The sequence below is a fragment of the Chelonoidis abingdonii genome, chromosome 16 (assembly GCF_003597395.2).
Source record: "Chelonoidis abingdonii isolate Lonesome George chromosome 16, CheloAbing_2.0, whole genome shotgun sequence".
Lineage (NCBI taxonomy): Eukaryota > Metazoa > Chordata > Testudines > Testudinidae > Chelonoidis > Chelonoidis abingdonii.
The window spans coordinates 1321525-1346185 of record NC_133784.1 but is presented as its reverse complement, the minus strand read 5'-3'; the positions used below and the strand labels follow the sequence as shown (position 1 = coordinate 1346185).

At 44.0% G+C, this 24661-nt stretch overlaps 1 protein-coding gene and 1 pseudogene across 1 annotated transcript in view; one reads left to right on the top strand and one right to left on the bottom strand.

The window, feature by feature from the left end:
* CFAP58 (cilia and flagella associated protein 58) overlaps nucleotides 1-24423 on the top strand; it is a 147571-nt gene extending 123148 nt beyond the window's left edge. Inside the window, exons 19-21 of the mRNA XM_075073041.1 lie at nucleotides 8984-9103; nucleotides 14948-15081; nucleotides 22943-24423. Of these exons, the coding sequence (XP_074929142.1) occupies nucleotides 8984-9103; nucleotides 14948-15081; nucleotides 22943-23063 (375 nt within the window). The 3' untranslated portion in view covers nucleotides 23064-24423. The remainder of the gene's footprint in view (nucleotides 1-8983; nucleotides 9104-14947; nucleotides 15082-22942) is intronic.
* LOC116818362 (U4 spliceosomal RNA) lies at nucleotides 6572-6691 on the bottom strand (annotated as a pseudogene).
* Nucleotides 24424-24661: the final 238 nt, after the last annotated feature.

Sequence of the window (24661 nt, the reverse complement as noted above, 5' to 3'; positions counted from 1 at the left end):
GTCAGCACGAGAGTACGCGAGGTGTGACACTCGGTCAGGATACCGTTTTGTGATCTCAGGAGTCCATAATTGCTGTGCTATGCGTTTGCTCAATGCACTCCGCGAAAAAGAGCGCCAAAGGGTTTCTGCTGCCTTTCACCAAGGGGGTGACGCGGGGGGGGGTGGTTACCAGCACCACCGGGGCAATGTTTTGCGCCCCATCAAGCACTGTGCTCTCACACGGAATGGGAACTTACTGGATAGCTGAGGACAGCACCCCAGGCAGCCGCTCCTGAAATCGTGATGGTAGCTTTGGCATGACGCAGCAATCGATTTTGTGATGCCAGTGGTTCCTGTGGACGGCTCAGGAACAGGAATGGGTCTGGAAGCTTGCCTGGTTTGGCTGCGTGTAACCATTCCCACTCTCTTGGCCCGCTTCACCTGGTTGGCCAAGTCTTCCCCCAGTAGCATGGGGATGGAATAATTGTCATAGACTGCAAAAGTCCACATTCCTGACCAGCCTTTGTACTGGACAGGCAGTTTCAGCTGTAGGCAAGTCTACAGCTTGTGACATGAAGGGGTAAATGGTCACTTTGGCCTTTGGGTTGATGAGTTTGGGATCCACGAAGGATTGGTGGATAGCTGACACTTGTGCCCCCGTGTCTCTCCACGCGGTAACCTTCTTTCGCCCACTCTCAAATTTTCCCTTCGCTCCAAGGGGATTTGAGAGGTATCTGGGCCTGGGGATCTTTGGTGTGATGGTGGTGTAATGACTTGCACCCGGGTGGGGTTCTTTGGGCAGTTGGCCTTTATATGTCCCAGTTCATTACACTTAAAGCATCTTCCAGCTGACTGGTCACTGGGTCGAGGTGAGTTACTGGAGACTGGTGAGTGGAAGAATAGGGTGTCTGTGGCTTTCCTTGGGTTGTAGGTGGGGTCTTGGGTTGCCCTCGGTTGTAGGGTTTATTGTCGGTGTGCCCCCTGGGGTATTCATTCCCCTTGACAGTAGGTTTCTTGCTTTCTGCCACTTCCATCCATTTGGCTCCAATCTCCCCCGCCTCGGTGAGATTTTTGGGTTTTCCATCTTGTATGTACCGTGTTATGTCCTCAGGAACACCATCCAAGAACTGCTCCATTTGTATGAGGAGGTGCAGTTCGTCCAGGGATTTAACATTGGTTCCTGATATCCAGGCCTCATAATTCTTTCCAACGTAGTAGGCGTGTCTGGGAAATGACACATCTGGTTTCCACTTTTGGGTTCTGAAACGCCGACGGGCATGATCCGGGGTTATCCCCATTCTGAATCTGGCCTTGGTTTGAAACAGTTTATAATCGTTCATTCTGTCCTTTGGCATTTCAGCCGCCACCTCTGCTAAGGGTCCACTGAGCTGTGACCTCAGCTCTACCATGTACTGGTCTTCAGAGATGCTGTACCCAAGGCAGGCTCTTTCAAAATTTTCTAATGAATAAGAGTAGGGACTGAGTGGACTTGTACATTCTGAAGTTTTACATAGTTTTGGTTTTGAATGAAGTTATGTAAGAAAAAAATCTACATATGTAAATTGCACTTTCACAATAAAGAATTTGCACTACAATACTTTGATGAGGTGAATGAAAAATACTATTTCTTTTATCATTTTTACAGTGCAAATATTTGTAATAAAATTAATAATATAAAGTGAGCCTGTGCACTTTGTATTCTGTGTTGTAATTTAAGTTATATATTTGAAGATGTATAAAACATCCAGAAATATTTAATAAATTTGAATTGGGATTCTTATTGTTTAACCGTGCGATTTAAAACTACAATTAATCACATTTTTTTTATTTAACGGCGTGAGTTAACTGCAATTAATTGATAGCCCTAGTTCCCGCCTTTCATTTGATAAGCCATATTGCCAACCTCAAGTGTAAATTGTGAGTCAGGCCCTCCAAATCATCATGAAATTGGCTTAAAAATGATATTTTTTTGAAAAGTTTTTTATTTGCATTTTGGTTTTGAGCCTTTTAGAGTACACATTTTCCATCTTTCTCTGCAAGGCTAGAAACTTGTTTTTTAAATAATAGCTGAAATTCCTCATAATCGTCTTACTGCAGGAGCAGGGCACCGAGGAAAACACCAAGTATTGAGACAAGTGGCAACACTGGTAAAAGAACATTTCTACCACTCACAGCATACAGAAGGGGGATCATTCTTCTCATTATCTAACAAACTTACATGCCTGCTGTATCTTTTTTCTAGGAAGATGATTGTATTTAATAAAGTAATTATCTCAGTCTGAGTGGTTGGGTTGCCATCTCTGGAGGTTAGAAAAAAAAGGGACTGTTATAAGGCATAAGTCCCAATTCTGAACCTTAGCGTCCAAAAATGTGGGTGCCTGCATGAAACCTCAGCTTAATTACCAGCTTAGATCTGATAGCGCTGCACCAGCCAGATTCCAGTGTCTGGCGCACTCTGGTCTCCCAAAACCTTCCCTGGGGGACCCCAAGACTCAGATGCCCCTGAGTCTACAACAAAGGGAAATAAACCCCCTCCCCTTGTCTCCTCTTAATTTCCTCCCAGGCTTTCCCTCCCTGTATGGCCCTGGACGATCACCCTGTTTCAAGTTCTTGAAAATGCAAACACAGAAGAATTCAAGTTTCTTTCACCCTCAGTCAGAGTCCCTGCCAAGGTAAGCTTTGCAACTCTGACACAAAGAGATTTTCCCTTCCCCCCTTCTTTCCTTCCTCCCACCAAATTCCCTGGTGAGTTCTACTAGGAAAAAATCCACAGCTCTTAAAAAGAAAGCTTTATATAAAAGAAGAAAAAGACATAAATGATCTCTGTATCAAGTTGACATATACAGGGTATTTGGCTTAAAGAATAAACAGCCTTATCCAAAAAGAAATACAATTTAAACATTCCAGCAAACTACATAATTGTAAATAAAAACAATATAAAAACCTATTGTCTTTCTACCTTTGTACTTACACTTGGAAACAGAAGATTAGAAAATCTAAAGGTAGAGAGATCCTCTCTCAGAGCCAGAGAGGCACTAGAGCAGAGACATAGACAAAAGACCACACCCAAAAATTCCCTCCTGAGCTTTGAAAAATCCGGTTTCCTGAGTGGTCCTTGGTCAGTTGTGTGTGGTTCCCTTTGTTAACCCTTTACAGGTAAAAGAAACATTAACCCTTAGCTATCTGTTTATGACAGGGACATCCAGGATGATCCCATGCCCTGAAACTGAACAGCTGTGTAGTGTGTACTGAGCACACTTACAAAATTTCCCAGGACAACCTCTTCAAAAAAGAGATGATCTTGGGAAAACCTGGACAGGTGGCAAAATCGCTGAGAGTGGTAAAGCATTAGCCACATTGAAACGTGCAGGCCATGATATGGACCTCTCCTAATACATGTAATTAATTCAGGTAAAATAAATTAGACCTTAAACCATACTGGAAGCAGCTTTCAAGGATTGAAAGCCACAAACTGGCATGGGAGTTCTTCTGGGAACTTATGGCTTGTTACATCCATGTACTGCATAGGTTCTGTTATAATGTGTGGGAGGAGGAGACATATGACAAGAAAATTGCTCACTGGTAATTGTGTTTGTCGTAGTCATCCCTAATTTTCCTTTCCTCCCACATCCCCCTGGGGCTTTCTCAGTTAGTGGTGAGTGTTGTTTGGTTTTCTTATATATTTATTTGCTCTCCAGGATTCTATTTGGAGAAGAAAGTAGGTGTGCTGGTTCTTTTTATAGGTCATTGATTGACAGTTTTGTTGACTCCTTACTTCCTGGTGGGTGGAGCTATATCCTTAATTGTAATGTAATGGGGGTGGGAAAAGGGACTTACAATGAACACAATTACTGGTTAAAGTAATTTTCTCCTTGACTACATTTCTGGTGACTCTGTTTTTATACTCTCTGTGCCAAAGCAGGTTTGCTGATGACAGTGTTTAAGAGTATTTAATTCTTGGTATGAACTAGCTGGGTGTTTCTCTTAATGAGCTATCGCACTGCTATCACAACAACTTTAAATACCTTATGGCTAGCAAGGCAGAGACTGAAGCCAGGTCTACACTGCGACTTTAAATCGGTTTAATGGCCGATATACCAATTTAACGCTGTATTCCGTTCACACGACGTCGTCATTAATATCGATGTTAACCGGCTCCTTAAATCGATTTCGGACTCCTCCCAACGAGAGGAGTAGCCTAAATTCGATAGTGATAACTCGGATTAGGGTTCGTGTGGACGGAAATCGACGTTATTGGCCCGGGCGGCATCCCAGAGTGCAGCACTGACCGCTCTGGACAGCAATCTGAACTCGGATGCAGCGGGCAGGTAAACAGGAAAGCCCAGCGAACTTTTGAATTACATTTCCTGCTTGTCCAGCGTGGAGCTCTGATCAGCACGGCTGGCGATGCAGTCTGAAATCGAAAAGATCTCCAGCATGGACCGTACGGGAGATACTGGATCTGATCGCTGTATGGGGAGACAAATCTGTTGTATCCAGCTCCGTTACAGAACATGAAATGCCAAAGCGTTTGCATAAAAACTCAGGATACACAGCGCTGCATGACAAGCGTAACGGGAAGCCAGAGACTCAAATGGACGCTCATGAAGGAGGGGAGGGGGTACTGAGGACTCCAGCTATCCCACAGTCCACAGCAGTCTCTGAAAATTATTTGCATTCTTGGCTGAGCTCCCAATGTTGTAGGTTCAAACACAGTGTCTGGCGTGGTTCAGGGAACAGCTCCGCAGTTTCTTTCCCCCCACACCATGTGAAAAAAAAGGAAAGAAATCATTCCTTGACTACTTTCTATGTCACCCTATGGTGTACTGAATGCTGCTGGTAGACGGGATGGTACAGCAGTGAAGAGCAGTATCTGCTCTTCTCCCTATTCCCCTCCCTGGTGGTAGATGGTGCTGCAGACCTGCCCACCATCCAGGAGAACCGCCTATTCTTAACATCAAAGGCAATATTACTCGCAGTAGATAGGACAGAATGGCTAATAACCAGCTTCATCATTGAAACTGGGGCTGAAAATTTTGCAATCACATTTGGATTGACTCGCTTGGCAATGAGTCAATTCCTCCCTTATGGTTTCTAAAAATAGAGTCCATCCTGCCTGGACTGTCATTAGCCCCGGGAGGCTGCCTCCAAATGCCTCCCCCCGACCTCATTGTATCTCACTAACAAGTCTCTGTTTCTTATTCTTGTATTCCTTACAACTTCATGACACAAATGGGGAGGGGCACTGCCACGGTAGCCCAGGAAGGTTGAGGGGAGGGAAGGAACGGGTGCGGTTCTTGCAGGGTCAGCCCCTGTGAATACTGACACGGAGCACCTGTGCTCTCTGATACACTGGATTCTCTATTACACTTGCCTATTATTCTAGGCAGGACAGTGCACCACTGACCGCTTCTGGTCCGCAATCCGAACTCGGATGCGGATGCGGTAAACAGGAAATCCCGAGAGCTTTACAATGACATTTCCTGCTTTCACGTGTCCAGCTCTGATCACCACGGGGTGGCGATGCAGTTCAAATGCAAAAGTAGCTCCTGCATTGAACCTTATCATGAGATACTAGTTCTGATCGCTGTATGGTGAGACAAATCTGTTTTATCAGAGCTCCGTTAAAGAACAGGAAATGCCAAAGCGTTTGAAAAATAAACTTCCGGATACACAGCGGTGCGTGACAACCGTAACGGGAAGCCGACACTCAAACGGATGCTCATGGAGGAGGGAGGGGTAATGAGGACTACAGCTACCAGTCTCCACAGCGGTCTCTGAAAACTATTTGCATTCTTGGCTGAGCGCCCATGTCTGCAGCGTAATACACCGTGTCTTGCATGGTTCACGGAACAGCTCGTCAGTTTTCCCCCAGCACGTTTAAAGAAAAGTGAAATAAATAATTCCTTGAGTACTGTAAATGTCACCCTCTGTGTACTGAATGCTGCTGGCAGACGCGATGCTCTGTGGTGAAGCAGTATCCACTCCTCTGCCCCTCCCCAGGAGTAGACGGCTGCCCAGTGAGTGCTCCTGGCTGAAGTCTGGCCGGGGGCTCCTGGGTGAAAATGGAATGACTCCCTTTTTCTGACAGTGGATGGTACAGAATGCCTGGTAACTGTCTTCATCTTATCACCTGGGGGCTGAGCTTCATCAGACCCTTCCTCTTCTTGCGAAGAAAAGATTCTGGAACTGCATAGACTGTCATAGCCCATGGAGGCTGCCTCCCCCTCATTGATCTCACTAACTACTCTGTGATCTTATTCATGCATTCTTCATAATGTCATGCAACAATGGGTGGGGGGCACTGCTGTGGTAGCCCAGGTAGGGTGGAAGGAACAGTTCGTTACTTGCAGCAGCTCCCTCTGTGAATACTGATGTCAGAGCAGCTGTGCTGTGATATAATGATTTAATACACTGTATCCTATTCTTGTCTGGACTGACTCTATTTTATTAACCGTAAAGGGCAGGGATTGACTCAGTCAGTCCCAAGTGAGTCAATCCCCATTTTCCTTTCCAATAAATTTTCACGGGTTATTATCTTGTTCTGTCCCATTTACTGATGTGTAACAAAAGAGGAGAGATTGGTCACAGTTCTGTCTACAGTAGTACTGTACTCTACCAGCAGGAAGGGGAAATGACCAGAAAGTTTTCAATAGCAATAATCACGCCTCAGATAACTTCATTGGTTATGATACTGCCAATGCACAAAGCTCTTCAGTGCTGCAGAATCGCCTCTATCAGCAGCATTCAGTACAAAGAGGTGACATTGTAAGTACTCAAGGATTGCTTTATTTAACTTTCATTTCTCGTGCTGGGGTGGGGGAAGAGACTGATGAGCTGTTCCGTCAACCATGTGAGACACCGGTGTTGTAAGCTACGACATTGGGCGCTCAGCCATAATGCAAATAGTTTTAAGAGAATGCTGAGGACTGTGGGACAGCTGGAGTCCTCAGCACCACCTTCCCTTCCTCCATGATCCCCCGCCCCCTGATGCTAATGTTAATGGTCGCGGGGGTTCTGGGTAAAAGTCGTCAGTCATTCCTTGCTCTGGGAAAACATCGCAGACAGTCCTTTCGCACCTTTTCTCCTGGATTGCCTTTGCAGAAACAATAGCACGGCAGCCCTAGAGACCGTCCGCTTTTTTTTTCCCATCACCATTTGTGTAGTAGATTGCCGTGGAGACAGAGGTGACACTCGAGCGCTACACACCAGCGTTCAATTGCTTTTGCAATGATAGCAGAGATGGTTACCAGTCCTTCTGTACTGTCTTACTGCTGGAGAAAAACTGGCAATGACATGATGGTTATCTCTTCTTCTCTGAACTGTCCGCTGCTATCATGAAGTGCCCCTGGCTAAATAAGCTGGGGTGCAACGCAAAAACAACTTGGGATTGACTCATTGGCACTGAGTCAATCCCTTCCTTATGGTTTATAAAAATAGAGTCTGTCCAGCCTACAAGAAGAGTCAAGTGTATATAGTAGCGCAGCTACTTCGTGGCTGTATTACAGGGGGTTCTCCTGCAAAGAACTTCACCCATTCCTTCACTCTCTCCCAACCCTCTGCAGCTACTGTGGCAGGGCACCCCACCCCCCATTTAGGTCATGCAGTTGTGAGGAATACAAGAATAAGAACCTTTAGACTTATTTCGTGACATAAAACGGGGGGGGGCACTTGGAGGCAGGCAGCCTGGGCTATGACAGTCCAGCAGGACGTACTCAATTTTTAGAAAACAAGAAGGAGGCATTGACTCTGTCCAAGTGAGCCCCTCCCAATTTTGGTTTCAGAACCATTGTGACCGGGGCACTCATGATAGCATCGGACAGTACACTGTGATGCACTGGCCAGGTAAACAGGAAAAAAGCCTGAATCCCCCCGAACTTTTGAATTCCATTTCCTATTGTCCACCGTGAGGGTCAGCAACACACACAGGTGACCACACAGAGCTCATATGCACTGGTAAGAATGCAGTCTCCTGATAATCGAAGAAGAGCCGCAGCTTGGACCACACACAGGAGGTTCTGGATCTGATTGCTATCTGGGGTGAGGACTCAGTGCTCACAGCACTGCGTTCCAAAAGACGAAATGAAAAGATTTTGAAAGAATTTTCAAAGTCTATGGCTGAAAAAGGCATAGCAGGGACCCCTGCAGTGCAGAGTGAAGTTGAAGGAGCAGACAGGGCTACCAGAAAGCCAGAGAAGCAAACGGAAGGTCAGGCTCTGAGCCGAAAAGAGCCGCTTCTATGCTGAACTACATGCAATTTTTGGGTTCAGCGCTACTAGTGCCCCACCCCTGCGTGGATTCAGACTTTGGGATTGAAATATCAACTGTTTGTGAGGATGTAGCCGAGGGGAGATGGAGAGGAAGATGAGGATGAAGATGACCGTTGGTGATAGCACACAGCAGTCCGTAAACCCCACAGCCAGGATCTTTTTGAGACCCAAGAATTACAGTCCCTGCGCTCCCAAGCGGCAAGCCCTGACGATAGAGAACCATGGAAGCGACCTCCGGTAAGTGTCCCTTCATTGTGTATCAAACACGGATTAAAACAAGATGGTTTTTTAGATCGCATTGACACCAGGGCTTTGCTGGCAGTCGCAGCCATTACTGTTACAGGGAAATTTTGTTACATATGTCTGGGGATGGAGCGAAAATCCTCCAATTAATTCTCCATGAATCGATCGTGGAGAACTCAAAAAGCCTTATGATAATGAGAACATAATTTGGCCAAGGACAGCCTATCCGTTTCCCCCAGATAGGTAACAGTGTGGACGCGCTAAACCGATTTTATTACATCTGTTTTGTAATATCGGTTTAAGCTACTTCGAAATAATCGTGCAGTGTAGACGTACCCTGACACACAGGCAGATTTGTTTCTGCAAATAGCTGCTAGATTTACTTGCATCTTTCAACTGCCTTGATATAGATACAGGTTGTCCTGTTGCTACTGTGGCAGCAAATAAGAGCACTTATGAACTGTTGTTGTTCTGCTTGTCTTGTCTCTTAGGAAAAGGAAAAGCTGTATGTAGAGCTGAAGCACATCTTGGCCCGGCAACCTGGGCCCGAAGCAGCAGAACAGTTGCAGCTCTACCGACACACCCTCCGAGAGAAGACCAAACAACTGAAAGTAAGAGATGCCCTTCATGGGATTAATCAGAAAGGAAGTCCATCTGAAGGGTTGCTATGCTTGTAGGACTATATCGGTGCTTTGCACAGGGAAGTCTGTCTTCTCAAGGAGTCTTTTGGTGCCGAGAAATTGAGCCTCAATCTCTGGGTAGCGGGGGCAAGAAGTTAAAAATGTTTCACTGTCAGGGGTTTTTCAGAATACTGTAATTCTTCACAGTGCTTTCACTGCTTCTGTTCAGCATGGACAATAATACTGCAGTGCAGTAAGGTGGATAGCAAGTGAGGAAAGATAAGAAAGAATGTCAGGGAAAATGGAACAAACTCTTTAAAATAGGACCCTTCCTAAACTATAGCTGTGTATCAAAAGACAGCTTCATTTTTCTGTGATGTTACTTGGCTATACAGTTATTTAGCAGTTCAGCCGTTTCCTCTCAGTGTTTTATGCATCCATATTCCACACTACGCTGTAATGCCAAAGACCTTTTAACTGTGAGGAATGGACACAGTTTTCTTCATTTGCCAGTCTTGTCTTGTCCTAAACAAATATTTCTGATGTTTGTCGTAAAAGGATAATTCAATATTTCCCTACATTCTCCATGAAACACTGGCCTAATAGTCACAGCTCTGCCCACCTCAGTGCCAAAAACACATCAGGACGAAGAAAGGAGTTCAGAGGGGAATAGCAATAATGACAGAAGGCTGAAAATATTGATTTACTATAAAAGATTAAAATAACTGAGTATGCTCAGCTTGGTTAGTCAATAGATACAAGTCTAAGGACAAGTAGGACCCACTATATCAAGAGTCAAAGATGAAGAATTCCTATGAAATATCTCTACAAGAAAAGACTGGCCCATCAGTTGAGAAGCATCCTTTCTAAGAATCATCTGAAACCTAACCATTTCCATTAGCCGTTGAGGGCAGATCAATAAGTAGATCCTCCATTTCATCCAAATAAATCTGTGAAAGGACACCTTGTATTTCAGTCCAGGAATAGCATGCTGTGTAAATATTACTAACTCAACAGGTTTATTTGGACAAGATGTAGGGCCTGTTTATTGGTCTGCCCTCATAGGCTAATGTAAACAGTTACATTTCAGAAATTGATTTCTTTTTCATAGATTCATAGATTTTTAAAGCCAGAAGAGACCATTGGATCATCTAGTCTGACTTCCTGTCTATCACAGGGCAGAGAATTTCATCTAATTATCCCTGTATTGAGCCCAGTAACCTATGTTGCACTAATGTTTATCTTCCAGAAAGGGATCCTGTCTTGATCTGAAGACTTCAACAGATGCAGAATCCACCACTTCCCTTGGTTTTGTTCCAATGGTGTTTTGGTTCTGAGGTGGACAGAACTGTACATGTTAGTGTAGGTACATTGACAAGCACTTACATGACATTTCTCCGATCTCCAATACAGTGTTGTGTAATGTCAGTGCTACCTGTTAACTGTGCTTTCTGTGTGAAAGTCCGTATAATATTCATAACCTCTCTGCTGGGGAAAACAAATGGAGGTGGTTTTACTGATGTGTAAGCTTCCTAAGCATTCTGAGAATAGAATTTAGTAATATTATGTTTATTTGTTTCATTAAACAAAGAAGAAATGAAAGTGCAATTTGAATATTAATGTACAGTGTATTACTCTAAATGCTCATGCACAGGGACATTTTTAGATACTACAGATACATGAGGCTTAATTTCATTTTTTCTTAAATGAGTGAGATCTTCTAATAAGTGAGTCAAAAACATTTTCACACTCCTTTTAACACACTAGTGGAAACTGTTCCTAAATCCTTGTTATTTCTCTCACAGTGCATTACGTGTATGTTAGTCTCACATATCTATCTTAACTCCTTGTCACTAGAAATCAGGATTTCCTGATTCTGAAGAGCTGCCTCATGGAAAACTTTTTGCAGGTGTGATAATGAGAAGCAATTCTACTTATATGTAATGTAGGGCTCTTCCATTGTTCTTGACTATATGAAAGCAAGATCCTTTTCCCCAAGAGTTCATCTGCTCCTACAGCTCCTTTCCCTGTTGAAGTCGTAATCTTCTATTTGCTGCATTGTAATCAACTCTACACCAACCATGGGGAAAATCCTCCAGGAGCAGATGGACCCTCAATAAACAAGGAACCTGTTTTTATGTAAATCTTAGTTATCCGGAAGAAGAGAAAAGAAATGCAGAAAATGTAAAATAGAAGCAGGAGTTTAGGAAAGACGAATGTGATTCAAAGCTTTCCTTAGAGTTCTCATTGGTCTTTAATGCATTAAATTGCTGCTGTGTGCATTTTTACTTCCTCACACAATATATTGTATTAGCAAACAGACCTACATGCTAGTCTTTTGTGCAGGTCAACATATACTTATGAGCTGAGTGAAATCTGGTTGTGGGTTGAGTAAAAACTTCACTGAGACTGATAGCTATGAACTCACCCTTAGATTTATTGGTTTCAGAATGGTAGCCTGTATCAGCAAAAGGAACAAGGAGTACTTGTGGCACCTTAGAGACTAACAAATTTATTTGAGCATAAGCTTTTGTGGGCTAAAACCTACTTAATTCGATGCATGCAGTGGAAAATACAGTAGGAAGATGTATATACACAAAGGACATGAAAAAATGGGTGTTGCCATACTAACTATAACAAGAGTAATCAATTAAGGTTATAGTTAGTTATCATTATAGTTAGTATGGCAACACCCATTTTTTCATGTCCTCTGTGTATATATATCTTCCTACTGTATTTTCCACTGCATGCATCTGATGAAGTGGGTTTTAGCCCACAAAAGCTTATGCTCAAATGCATGTGTTAGTCTCTAAGGTGCCACAAGTACTCCTAATCTTTTTCCTTAGGTTTATGTAACTGGAAGAACCTGTGAGGCATCAGTGTCTCTGACATCCTCCTGAGGCTAATTCAAGACCTACATAATGACTCAGAGGCATGGGTGCATTGAGGGACCCACAGGTCTCACATATTTCACATTAGATCGGGGGGAAGTAGGGATATGTCCTGGCTGCAACCCTGTTCTGCTGCACAATAAATTGCTTCCTTGAACATATCTCCACAAATATTGGTATAACTGTCAATTTAACTTCTTTTACGAACCTGGATTATGCTGATGATGTCGTCCTCTTTGGCCCGGGTGCAAACAATCTTAAAACTACACTAGAGAGCTTCCAGCATGAGGCACCTTCTCTTGGGCTAAGGATTTCTTGGGCAAAAGCAAAAATCCAGAGTGTCAGTGCAAAAATTGCTGTACAAACATCTCTGCTTCTGGACGAATCCATGGAAGTAGTCGATAACTTCATCTACCTAGGCAGTAAACTGTCTTCAAACAGACGCAGCCCTCCAGACATCCTAAGGAGAATTGGGTTGGTAGCTTCACTTACGAACGCCCTGCATAGGATCTGGAGCAACAAAAGTTGAAACTATATACAAAAATATGGATTTATGAAGCCTGCACACTTCAGATTTTCTTAGGTGGATCTGAAACATGGACATTGCTTAAACAAAACATCAGAAGGTTGGCGGCATTTCTTATGCAAGGTCAGCAATGGCTACTGGGTATAAGATGTTTTGACTTTATCAGTAATAGGGATGTATCACTGAGTACTGGCCCAGAGAGGACTGAAGTCATCATTGGCCACTGCTGATTGGCCCTTTTTGGTCATGTTGCCCACCTTTGAGACAAAGTCTCTGCACATCAAACTCTGAAGATTGTCCTTGAGATGAGGCGGAGATGCTGCCTGGTCACGGACTGGTGGCGGCCACATGTTCGCCTTCATTTAACCTGGCTGCACCACATCATTAATAACCCCATGGAACTCTTAGATGCCTGGAATAAAGCTGTGCAGAGTGCTCACGGACACTCGGCGCTATGGTCCTCTGCTGTCGAAGTGTACTGTGGTTGTTATTATAAGGATAAGCCCTCATTTAAGACAAAAGGAGTGTGTGAACCCAGCCACTGGCTTTTGTTGAGTGTTGTTTTGGGTAGAGATGTGTCCGTGTATGTGTGTGTGAAGAACAATCAAAAAACTGGGAGAGACTGAGGACAGAACAGTAAAGAGGCAGAGGCAAAAAACAAGAAAGCCGAGCAGTAGCTGATGAGCACAGTGTGACCCTGGAAAAAAAGAGAGAGAGAAGTTTGGGGTCTGTGGACTAAGGGGACTTGGCTTTATAAGTAAGGCAAATATCTTGTCACGGTTATTTTTAGTAAAAGTCACGGACAGGTCACGGGCATAAATAAAAATTCATGGAGCCTGTGACCTGTCCGTGACTTTACTAAAAATAACTGGGGGCAGGGCTAAATAGGGGGAGGAATGGAGTCCGATGAGTGAGGGGGGGACTGACAGGCCAAGACCAACAGCGCCAGCAGCCGCAGCAGTGGGCACAGCCGGGAGGGGACACATGGCCCAGGGATGCTGCAGGGCAGGGGCACACAGCCCCCCATGCAGCTCCCACCACGGGGTTGGGGCACGTGACGCCGGCTGCAGCTCGCGGCAGAAAACGTGGGGCAGGGGCACACAGCCAGGCTGCAGTCCCCCCACCCCTTGCAAACCACAGGGCAGGGGCTGCAGGGTCCTGATTCCAGTTCTCCAGTTTGCAGTTGTAAGCTCTTGTAGCAGGGCAGGTGCTCACAGTCCTGCCTCCAGCCCCTGCTTTAGCTGCTGACAGCTAAAGGTGGATGACGTCACAGAGGTCCGGTAAAGTCACGGAATCTGTGACTGCTGTGACCTCCATGACTAAACTGTAGCCTTAGTTATAAGCTAAGAAACTGCTCCTATTGTTCTTGGTTCCTCCTGCATTTGGAGAAGCAGGACTTTATATGTTTTGTGTAAATAAACAAAGTTGCATCAAATAAAATACCGCACTGTTTCCAAACTTTGGCTAGTCTCAATATTCTTCTTCCTGCAGCAGGAAAGTGCATTGGCATGACCCTATTTCCAAATTAATTGATTTAAATGGGATCAGGATCATGCCAATAATTGTATTGCATGATGCCATATTGCTTATGTGGAGTTAATTATAGTCTATAATACAGTGGACCCTCTTGAACAAAAATGCAATATTAAAGTTTCTATTTGCTTGTGATGAGGTAGGTTGTGTAATGTCCGCATGAAACAGGTATTTATGAATGTCTTGAAAGAGTTCACAACAGAAGGTACATTAATGCTAGTAGAAGAGGAAGACTTTTCAACTGTCTAAAATCGTCCTTCAGTTAGAAACATTAGTGACGTAACGGTATAGGCAGATGACAGAAAGATTCCAGAGTAACATTTGCTCTACTCCCTGGAAGTCTAGTCCCTGGCCAGCTCTCTCCTGAGTAGCAGAGATAGAAAGCACAACTCTAGCTGCAAGCATTGAAAGGCATTTTGAAATGTCCGGCTCACAGTATATCCCTCAGCTCTCCCTCATTAAACTGGACAACTTTCATTTTAAGGGCCAAAGTTTTCTCCAATCCCCACAAATATGCCTTTGCCTTACTTTCACTGCTGTAAATTATTTACATCAGAAATAAATACTCAAGACGCTGAAATGCTAGGAAAATATAACTTGTGGTAAAGAGATGAATCCTATGCCATTTTAAAACTTCCTGCTTAATTATTTGTCTATGCTCCTTGTTTTGGGTCTTTGGCTCACATTTGGGTCCAGGAAGGTAGAGGACGACAGTAAATGTTCTTAATGTCACTCAAAAGATGCTTGGTGAGGTACATAGTGTAGCTTTAACTCTGTAAAGTGTCTTCAGGTGGGCAGAGCTTTTATCTGATGGGGAGAAGGGAGTGTATGACAGACGTAACCTGTGAAGTTTGTGAAGCTTACTTTTTGCTTTTGGTTGGTTAGGTTTTGTCTTCAGAACTGAACATGTATGAGTCACAGAGTCAAGAGTACAAGTATGAAATAGAGAGACTGGGCAATGAGCTCCTGAATGTGAAGAAGAAATACCTAACCCAGAAACGCAAGGAACAACAGACCAAGTAAGGAATAATGTTAATTCTCTCGATCCATCTTTCCAGCTAACCCTCATCCTTACGCACAGCACACCTCACTTGCATCTGAGTGCCTTACAAAGATATAAACGCAGAAAAGTTTGAGTATGTTCAGAGTTCTTTCTTCTTCTTGAGCAGGTCTTGACGTTTTTTAAAAAAATTATTTATGTTTTTCTTTCTCATGTTCCTCTTCCTCCCTTTCTTTTCTCTCATCTTCTCGTATGGCTTCCAACTTCTTCTTCCTTTCTCTGTCCCGTTCTTCCATTCTCTAGTCTCCTTTTTATGGCAGCACTTATAGTATATTTGCTGCTTCAGGGATGGATGTTACTGTGTGAATGCTATTGCCTTAGGATGGGATTCGTAATCATGGGTCAGGCACTAAGAAAGCACTGTCCCCCCACTAAAACAACAGAACAATTCCATGGTTCACAAAGATCATCTGTCATAATTGTGGTGACTTCTGAGAGAGCCTAGGGTCATCCTGTTGAGCTATCTGGAGATCAGTGCAAGGACTGTGAATTTGATCTGATATTGGGAAGGGAGCAAACTGTATTGAGTGGAGCATTGGGGTGATATGTTTGCTTTGGCCTAAATCTCTCAGCAGATGCAAAGCAGCATGTTACACCAGCTGGGGCTATTTTTAAGGCTGTCATATTAATTCCTATGTTATCCACACAATCTAGGGCACCCTATTTATACCCTACTGAGGGCTCAGGGCGTAACTCGGTCAATTTAGGTACCACCACCCTCTCCCTACCGAGGGCTCAGGGTGTAAGACACCTACTCTTTCCCACGGGGGTCCAGGAAAATCCTGGTCAGTTTATGTACCTGCCCTCTCCCACGGGGCTCCGGGCGCTACGGGTCTGTGTGCCTTTTCCCAGTGAACAGGCCTTACACAGCTGTGCTTTAAACATCTATCGAGTAGCAATACACACAGAATATGTATAACCAGTAAATCTCTTGTGCTCACCCCTACCAATACACAGAGAAATTTCTCTCGATGGCCAGTCAGGATCCACTCATCTGGGGTTTCCCGGCAGTGCCTCTGCATGTCACAGTCGTGCAGAGGGATCAGAGTTCCAGCAGCTCAATGTTGAACTGTGGTCCGAAAATGGTTCCCAAAGAGCATTGTTTTTCATTTTCATTATATAGTTAAAACGAGCTACCCCCTACAAACCTGTCACATTATCCCACACTCCTGGATAAAAATTTTAACCAATTACACACTGGCACCTGTGTGTCCTCCTTCCTGCCCAAGTTTTTTACGTTTGTATCTTTCATGCCTAAATTGTAACTTAGTTGTCACCTCCTCTGTTTATGCAGATGGTCAACATAAAAAGGCTGGTCAGAGCTTATTTTACCATTTACTGTGTCTCTTTCTGTATCCTCCCTAATTTCCCAGTGCCTGGGTGTCTCTACCTTACAACCTTGGTGGTTATAATTCTTATTAGGGATATTCTGGAGGTGGAGGTGCTTTATCAGCAACAGAACATTTTTTTTTCATTTGTAGTGGTTGGTTTAATATAGTGTGTATGTGTGTGTGTGGGGGGGAAGAGACTAATCAGGTCTCAGGCCTGCACCTAGGCAGGGGTCTTTGCAGTCCTGGAATTCATGCATGTCTGGATCAGTGTGCCCAGATCTGCATCCACCAGGATGAGGTAGACCTCCTAGCCTGCTATAGATGAGAAAAAACATTCATGACCATTATTGCTAAGGACCTTGAGGCTGTAAACTGTCCTTTTCATTGGTGCGAGGACATGCTTGGTTGAGGGTGAGGTAGTTGTGTGTGCCACTTCTTCTAAGTGTATCCCCTCACTTACCAACATCACTTCGATTGTGGCTGGGTTGAGCTTCAGCCAGCTGCCATGGCCCAGGGTCCGGAGACTATTCTGCAGCAACAGCATCTCTGTGTCTAGTCCCAGTCTGAAGTCAATTTAGGATGGTCCAGGTATTGGTGCTGATCAAATGGTTGGAGGAGGCCCTTTGCCAGTTTATTATCTCACTCAGAAACAGGAGTTTGGATTCAAGGTGGTAACTGGGCAGCTCAGGTGCATCTACTGAAGGCTTCTCAAGCACTGACTGACTGTGAATCTCAAGGGATTTTACAAATATTAAAACTGCCAGCACCCTGGTGGGAGAGGTAGTTCTTCTGAGTGCATATTCCTAGTGTTGGGATAAAGTATCCCTGGTGCCGCAGAGCCTTGGAGAAAAACCATGCTCATTCGGGCTGCATAAGTGTTCCCTTGTGGCTATAGAAATTAATTGCCCACAGCTTTAGAAGTGAGGAGCAATGCCCAAGCACTTCTTTCTACTCCTTAGCTGCAAATGGAGGAACCTCAGCTGCACCTACAGTCTTTCTTTGCCAGACTTCTCACCCCTTTCTACCTCAGGCTGTGTCTGAATCTTTTTGTATCTAGTTAGTCACTAGTGTTTTAGCCAATGGTCAGTGTTTTTGTTTGATGGTAGGTAATTTCCCTCTACAGTCACAGAGCACAATTATGTATTCAAACCAGCTGCTTTCAGTTTTTAGAAGTGACTAGTGTTTTTTGGGTGTTCCACTTGTGATGTCTTAAATTTGCAGGGGCTGGGTGCTTGGCACGGTCTGAAAATCAGGCTCCATTATGGTGCTTCAAGTTGAACCCCAAATCACTAGTCATGTTTGGAAATGCAGATATTTTCCCCAAGAAGAGGCTTCTAGGGGATGATGTTATTTTGCAGTGGAATGGCTTGATTTGCAGTAACGTTTTTTTGCATGAACCAGTTTTCCTTCCACGCATCTTCTCCCCCAGCCTGCCCCCTCAGACACTCCAAACTCCATTTTTCCATTTTCGTTGAGTATGATTCAAAGCTACCTACATTTGTCTTTGCCTTAACTGTATTTTAGAGAGCAAGCAGTACTGATGGTGGAATTAGCAAAATAGTCAGTGATAACAAGTGACCTTCGTCCATCTGCAAATGGTATAAGGCTGCCTTGATGTTGGAATTATCAACAATTGCTCACTGCTAATGGCCTTCCTGGAGTTTTAGGATCAATACATGAGGCTCCCATAATGTCTAACAATCCATTTCCAACAGTTAAGTGTCCTCTTGAAAACACTTCTAATGTTTACAGTTTGGACCTTGGTTTCACATTTGCTTTTGCGCGTTAGAAGAGAAGAAATACACTTCTGTTTTGCTGTATGTCTGTAGCTAGAATTGATGTCCTGTTAGAATTATATTGAGAATCACATTACTCAGGACCTGGCTTTTTACCTTGCAAGGGATGGTTTGTTTGAATCTGTCAGTCACACATAGTGATAAAGAGGTTCCTGTTGTTGGTTAGTTTATGCCAGTCCCCAGGGCTGGTGCAAGGAATTTTCACGCCCTAGGCGAAACTTCCACCTTGCACCCCACATGCAGCTAACCCCGCCCCCCCATGGCAGCTAACTCAGGCACCCACCCGGGGACCCTCCCCGCAGCAGCTACCCCCCCACCACGACAGCTAATCCCTCTCCACCCCATCTCCCCACGGCAACTAAACCCGCCCGGGGAGACTCCACTTGTCCACCCACGGCAGCTAACCCTGCCTGGGGAGACTTCCCCCCCACCACGGCAGCTAACCCTGCCTGGGAAGATTTCCCCCCTGCCCGGGTTTTCCCCCATCCAGCTCACCTCGGCTCCGCCTCCTCCACTGAGCACACTGGCGCCGCTCTAATTCTCCTCCCTGCCCAGGCGTGCGGCGCCAATTGGAGGAGACTTAGAGCTGGGCTGTGTGCTCAGCGGAGGAGGCAGAGTGGAGGTGAGCTGGGGTGGGGAGCTGTTTCCCTGTGCGCCTAGCCCACCCTCCATTACTGCGGGCAGCCCTCCCCCGTGCGCCCTCCCACCCAGCTCACCTCCACTCCACCTCCTCGCCTGAGGGGGCTTTTAGACGCCCCCAACCACTAGGTGCCCTAGGCGGCTGCCTATTTTGCCTAAATGGTTGGACCGGCCCTACCAGTCCCATCATTCCATTTAAAAGTTAAGGATTAAATTCTGCCTGTAGCTCAGCTCAGCAGGCCATCTCTCCCTGGCAGTCCCCTGTAAGGGCTAGGCACAATGGCCATCCTTTGAGCATGGCTGTTTGTTCCCTGCTAGCCACACCCTATGTGTGTTCTGGGAATTCATCCAAGTGCCAATGCTGAGATTTGTCCAGGACCTCAGCGATTTATGTTCCCCCACACCTGTTTCAGAGGTTGACAGTATTGTTTTGGTTCCCAGCCCTGACTCACACTCCTCCTCTGGGAGATCACTAGAGCTGAGCGAAATTCTTTTGGTAAATAGTTTATTTGCCAAAAAAATGCAGTTTCAAGTTGACTGAAACTATTTGCTATTGATCCCTGTTCCAATGATTTTTTTTATAAAAACTAGGAAAGCTGTAACAGAAGAGACTGAGAAAGCCCCATAGCTCAGTGATTAGAGTGACCTGCAAAACCCAAGTCCAAATTCCTTCTCCAGATCAGCTAGAGGCAGGAATTATATCTGGGGCTTCCACATACTAGGAGAGTGCCCTAGCCACCACTGCTCCTCCTCCTTCATTTGACCCAACTTGAAATTCTGTTGACATTTCATACTCAGTGCAACCCAAAACTAAGCCTTTTTTTGACTTGATCGTTGTAACAGCAGCAAACGTGACAGCATGTCTGCTCTACTTGTGGCTGCCTTTGCTGATAAAAAGAGAATCCCGTTGGTGCAACAGCATTGGCAGCATTACTGACTATGATGGTATGCGGCTGAGTTAATGCTCATAGATAGCACCACGTAAAGGTGTAATCTAAAGGCCTTTATTGATTTGAACCAGACTGCCCTCTTTTGTGATTTAAAGTCTTGCTTCTTGAAGTGATGCAGCTTCCCATGGCTGTAAGATTGATGGACTTGCACAGGACCTTAGCTTTGGATTTGGCTTCAAGCTGGAAATCTTGTGTTTGGGACTGTAAATGTTTAGTCCTCTTTTCCTGCTCCCTGGCCCTCCCTGACAGAATCACCAGCTCCCTCTGACATTCTTTCTTCCTCCCTGTTCTCCCCTACCACTATCTGCTTTTCTTCTCCATTACCTCTCCTGGTTACCTCAAACACCTTGGTACTGGTTTGATCTCCAAGGATTGGTCATGGGATATGGAGCCTTTAGTCACCTCTAGGTCGCTAGCTTGAATCCAGATCAGAGACCTGATCCATTAGCCCTTTCCTGTGTGAGTAGCTGCATTGACTACAGGTGGTAACCAGAAAGTCATTACCACCTGACAGCTTGAACAATGATGCTATGTGAAACAGTACCTGGTGCACAAGAATGGGCAAAACTCCAGTTGGCACCCTTGCTGACAGCCTCAGTGGGGGTTCACAGTTTGAAAGGACATGGAGCTGGGCCAACATTCTCACTCCTTGGTGGCAATACCTGTCATGATGGGACACGTCAGGCCCCAGAACTGTCAGCCTGGCACCTTCCCTCAGCACTACATTGACTTTGTTAAAAACATTTGCAAGTGGTTTGGTTTATTTGTGTGCATCTAACTCAACCTGTGGTTAATCACATGCTTCCACACAAATGACATGTGGAACAAGAAACCATCCCTGGCCTCCCTATGGGGTTTCTCTTGGATTTTTCTTTTTTCAGATAGCATTTGTCCCTTGGTCCCCCAATATTACTAACTGTAGGAAGCCATTTGTTTCACTGGGAGATGAATCCAGGAGCCAAGGAGACTGGGGGGGAATCAGCAAAGGCCAAAGATTATCTGTTAAAACAAAATGACAAAAAATACAAGGAAATTGTATTCCTTCATAGTAACTGTTTATTTAATCTTAACTAAGCAGGGCTAGTCAATTTTGGCCCAGTTGACAAATTGGACTGTGATTTAGGAGGCCGGGAATCTATTCCCAGTTGTGCCACTAGCATGCTGGTTATGCTTGACCAAGTCGCTTCTCCTTTCTGTGCCTCAGGTTCCGCATCTGTAAAATGGGGATATCCTGACCTCTTTTGTAAAGCGCTTAAAGATCCATGGTTATTATAGTAAACTAGGATTTCATAAAATCTTGCTTGATTTATTTTAAATATTAGAAAAGATTAATGGAGTGATGTCAGATTGGGGGGAGGTCTCGAGTGGAGTTCCACAGGGATCTGTTCTGGGTCCAGTGTTGTTTAACATCTTTATGAATGACCTGGCTATTGGTGTAGAAGAGCATACTGATCAAGTCTGCAGATAACAGAAAGCTAGGAGGTGTTGCCAATAGAGCACAGAGCTAAAATTCAGAGGGATCTTGACAATTTGGGGAACGGGACTATGGACAACAAAATGAAATGCAACAAAGACAAATGTAAGATGCTACACTCAGGGAAGAAAAACCAAAATCACAAATACAGAATGGGGGGAAACTGGCTTGGCAGCAGCACTACTGAGAAGGATCTGGGAGTTGTGGTGGATCACAGCTTCAACATGAGTTAGCAATGCAATACTGTTGGAAAAGAAGCAAATGTAATTTTAGGCTGCATTAACAGAGGCATAGGTTGCAAGTCATGGGATGCAATAGTACCGGTCTACTTGGTGCTGGTTAGGCCTCAGCTGGAGTACTGTGTCCAGTTTTGGTCACCAATGTATAGAAAGGATGCAGAGAAACTGGAAAGGATCCAGAGGTGATTGACAAAAATGATCAAAGGGATGGAATGCAAGCCATGTAAGCAAAGGCTGAAGGAACTAGGTATGTTTAGTTTGGAAAAGAGGAGGTTAAGGGAGGTATGATAATGGTCTTCAGATACTTGAAAGGCTGCCAAAAAAGATGGAGAAAAGTTATTGTCTCTTGCCACAGAGGGCAGGACAAGAGGCAATGGGTTCAAACTACAGCAGAGCAGATTTGGATTAAATCTCAGGAAAAACTTCCTAACTGTAGGAACAGTAGGACAATGGCACAGACACCTAGGAAGGCTGTGGAAGCTCCTTCACTGGAGGTTTTCAAAAGGAGGTTGGCGCCATATGTCTTGGATGGTTTAGACACAACAAATCCTGCATCTTGGCAGGGGGTTAGACTAAATGATGCTTGCAGTCCCTTCTAACCCTATGGTTCTATGATTCTGTGATTTCTGACACCTGTCTCTGAATCCTTGAGGTGTATCTCAGAAAATTGAAAATGCTGCCTCTTTATATTTATTCTGCTCTGGATACCTGTGGCCCCCCCCCCCCCCCCCCCCCCCCTCCCCCCCCGTCCCACCTGGGACCTATTAAAGAGTGAACATCTAAACATTGCACCATTCTCTTAAGGCCACCACATTCAAGTTCTGAATCCTCAGATGGAGCAATTTCCTGAGACTATAGATGCCCCACATATATAGTGTTGGTTTTCTGCAAATACAACAGGCTGGGTAATTATAACTGGAACTTTGTTAAAATTTGAAGACAGATAACACTATTTATTCATTAAAATTCAACAAAGGAAAAATATCTCCCCATCCTGCCTTTGATGAATCTAGCTGTTTGTTTGAAAACAAATGAGGACTTGGTAGAACGGGGTGATGATTAGAAACCCAAAGTCACAAAGCTCATGCTTATGCTAGTTCTAATGAGATGCTCTGACCGACTTTGGGCGGCTAACATTAGAACTCATTTAGTTCTAATTTTTAATAATTCTGAAAACCATCGGTAGTTGCTTAATTAGATCCAAACAGACACCTAGTCTTGTCTGTTTAGCCTAACAGGCTCTAATCAACATATTTTTAATGATCTCTTGGTAGAGTGGTTGCATCACAGAAACTTTGGAGGACACAGACTTGCTTAGTTTGAAAACACTGTTGCATAGTTAAAGTGAAAAACATTCTTTCCTTTCCTTTCCCTCTTTGTTTCCTCTAAAGGGATAAGGAGCGAGTGTTAGCTAACATGGAGCAGGAGTATCCAACGCAGAGAATGGACGTTCCTCGTTTCACTGGGGGAGGCTTTGCTCTCACCAAGCAACCGCCCAAGGTTATGGCCTAAACTGGAGTTATCTCATCATGTTCCACTTTTCTTGCTGAACTAAATTGGTTCTTGGGTGTTTTAGAGAATGGTTTTAGAGTAACTCATATCAAATGTTCTTTTTGGTATTACTGCATTGTTTTCATAAAAGAAGCTTATTCTAGAGCGGCCAGTACTGTAATTTACACACTATGGGCTAAATTCTGCCCTTGATAGCACCAGCATTACAACATGTCAATGGAGCTGCACAGCTGGGACATATGCTGATATTTCTTCCTTGTTACTGTGACTTTTTATTTAGAATTGTAACACCCAAAATACTTTAATATGCACAACTATATACCCTCTGTCTACCTCCACCCCAAGCACGTATTCTATTTATCCATCAATTTAAATCTACTAGTAGGAAGGAAAAAAACAGAAAAGAAGGAAAAAGGAATAATGAGAAGCTCCATGTCCTATTTTAAGCAAATGCAGAGTTGACAACTCTTTGCTCAGATGTTCACGTGAGATGGTTTTTTGTGCAGGAGTAATATCATTTGGTTTATTCAATATTTGCTACAGCCATTATTAAGATCAAGGGAGTTTTCTGCCACAGTAGACCTACCCCTTGTCCATTGTTAAGGGATGCAATTCTGCATACTGGATGTGGATACTAAGTGACTAATTATGTCTGTTCAAATAAGCAGTCTATCTACTCTGTCTGGAACCTGCCATCCTCTATACATTGTTTCTTGTGAATCTGAACTCAAAACATGGCAAACTTTGCACTTTAATTTCTGTTAAGAGAAAGATCTTGGAACATTTTTGTAACTTTACAAAATTGTTTTTGCAACACAGCATGAGCCCTCCAACCTTTTCGGCCTAAAGAGATTTAATTACCATTAATTACCAAGTGATATGACAAAAATCACTGCGAGAGGAGCTGAAGTATAGAAAACTCACAAGCTGTAAAATAAAATGTTTTAGAACTGATTTCTATATGGAATGCTCCCTCCTGCACTAGGGGATGAAAAACTAGTCCAAAGAGATATGCTGATAAATATTTAATACAAAAAAAAACCCCTTTGCAGAGATTTTGATCTTTGCTTTGGTGAAACACATAATTAAATATTAAAGCTACTGTGGGAAACTTTTAATGGAAGTGTTTAATTCAGGGGAATCAAGTTAAATACAACAGGGATCTTCTTTGCTGTTACATCAGAGACCAGAACACTGAGTCATCAGATCGATTGTATTTTTTTCTCTCTGTCAAGTATATTTACACCACAGTATCATTTCAGAGGAGTCTTATTGTCTGAATCTTGTCTTGTGTGTGTGTGTGTATGACATTTCAGTATAACCACAATAATCCAATCACAGTAAAGTCAAGATGGCTGACCTGGATATATGAGTATGAAGACATCCCAAATAGGGTCTCGGCCATTCTTTAGAAAGGAGTTGAATTTCCAGTAGTTACTATAAAACCAGATTCTTCCCCGTTTACTCAGACTGAGTAGTAATGTACTCGGGGAGTAGTTGTATAGAAATAAATTAAACTACTCTCAGAGTAAATCATTTCTCCATATGAGTAACAATGGAAAATTGGGCTCAGAGAACCCCAGAAGCCCAGCTCATTA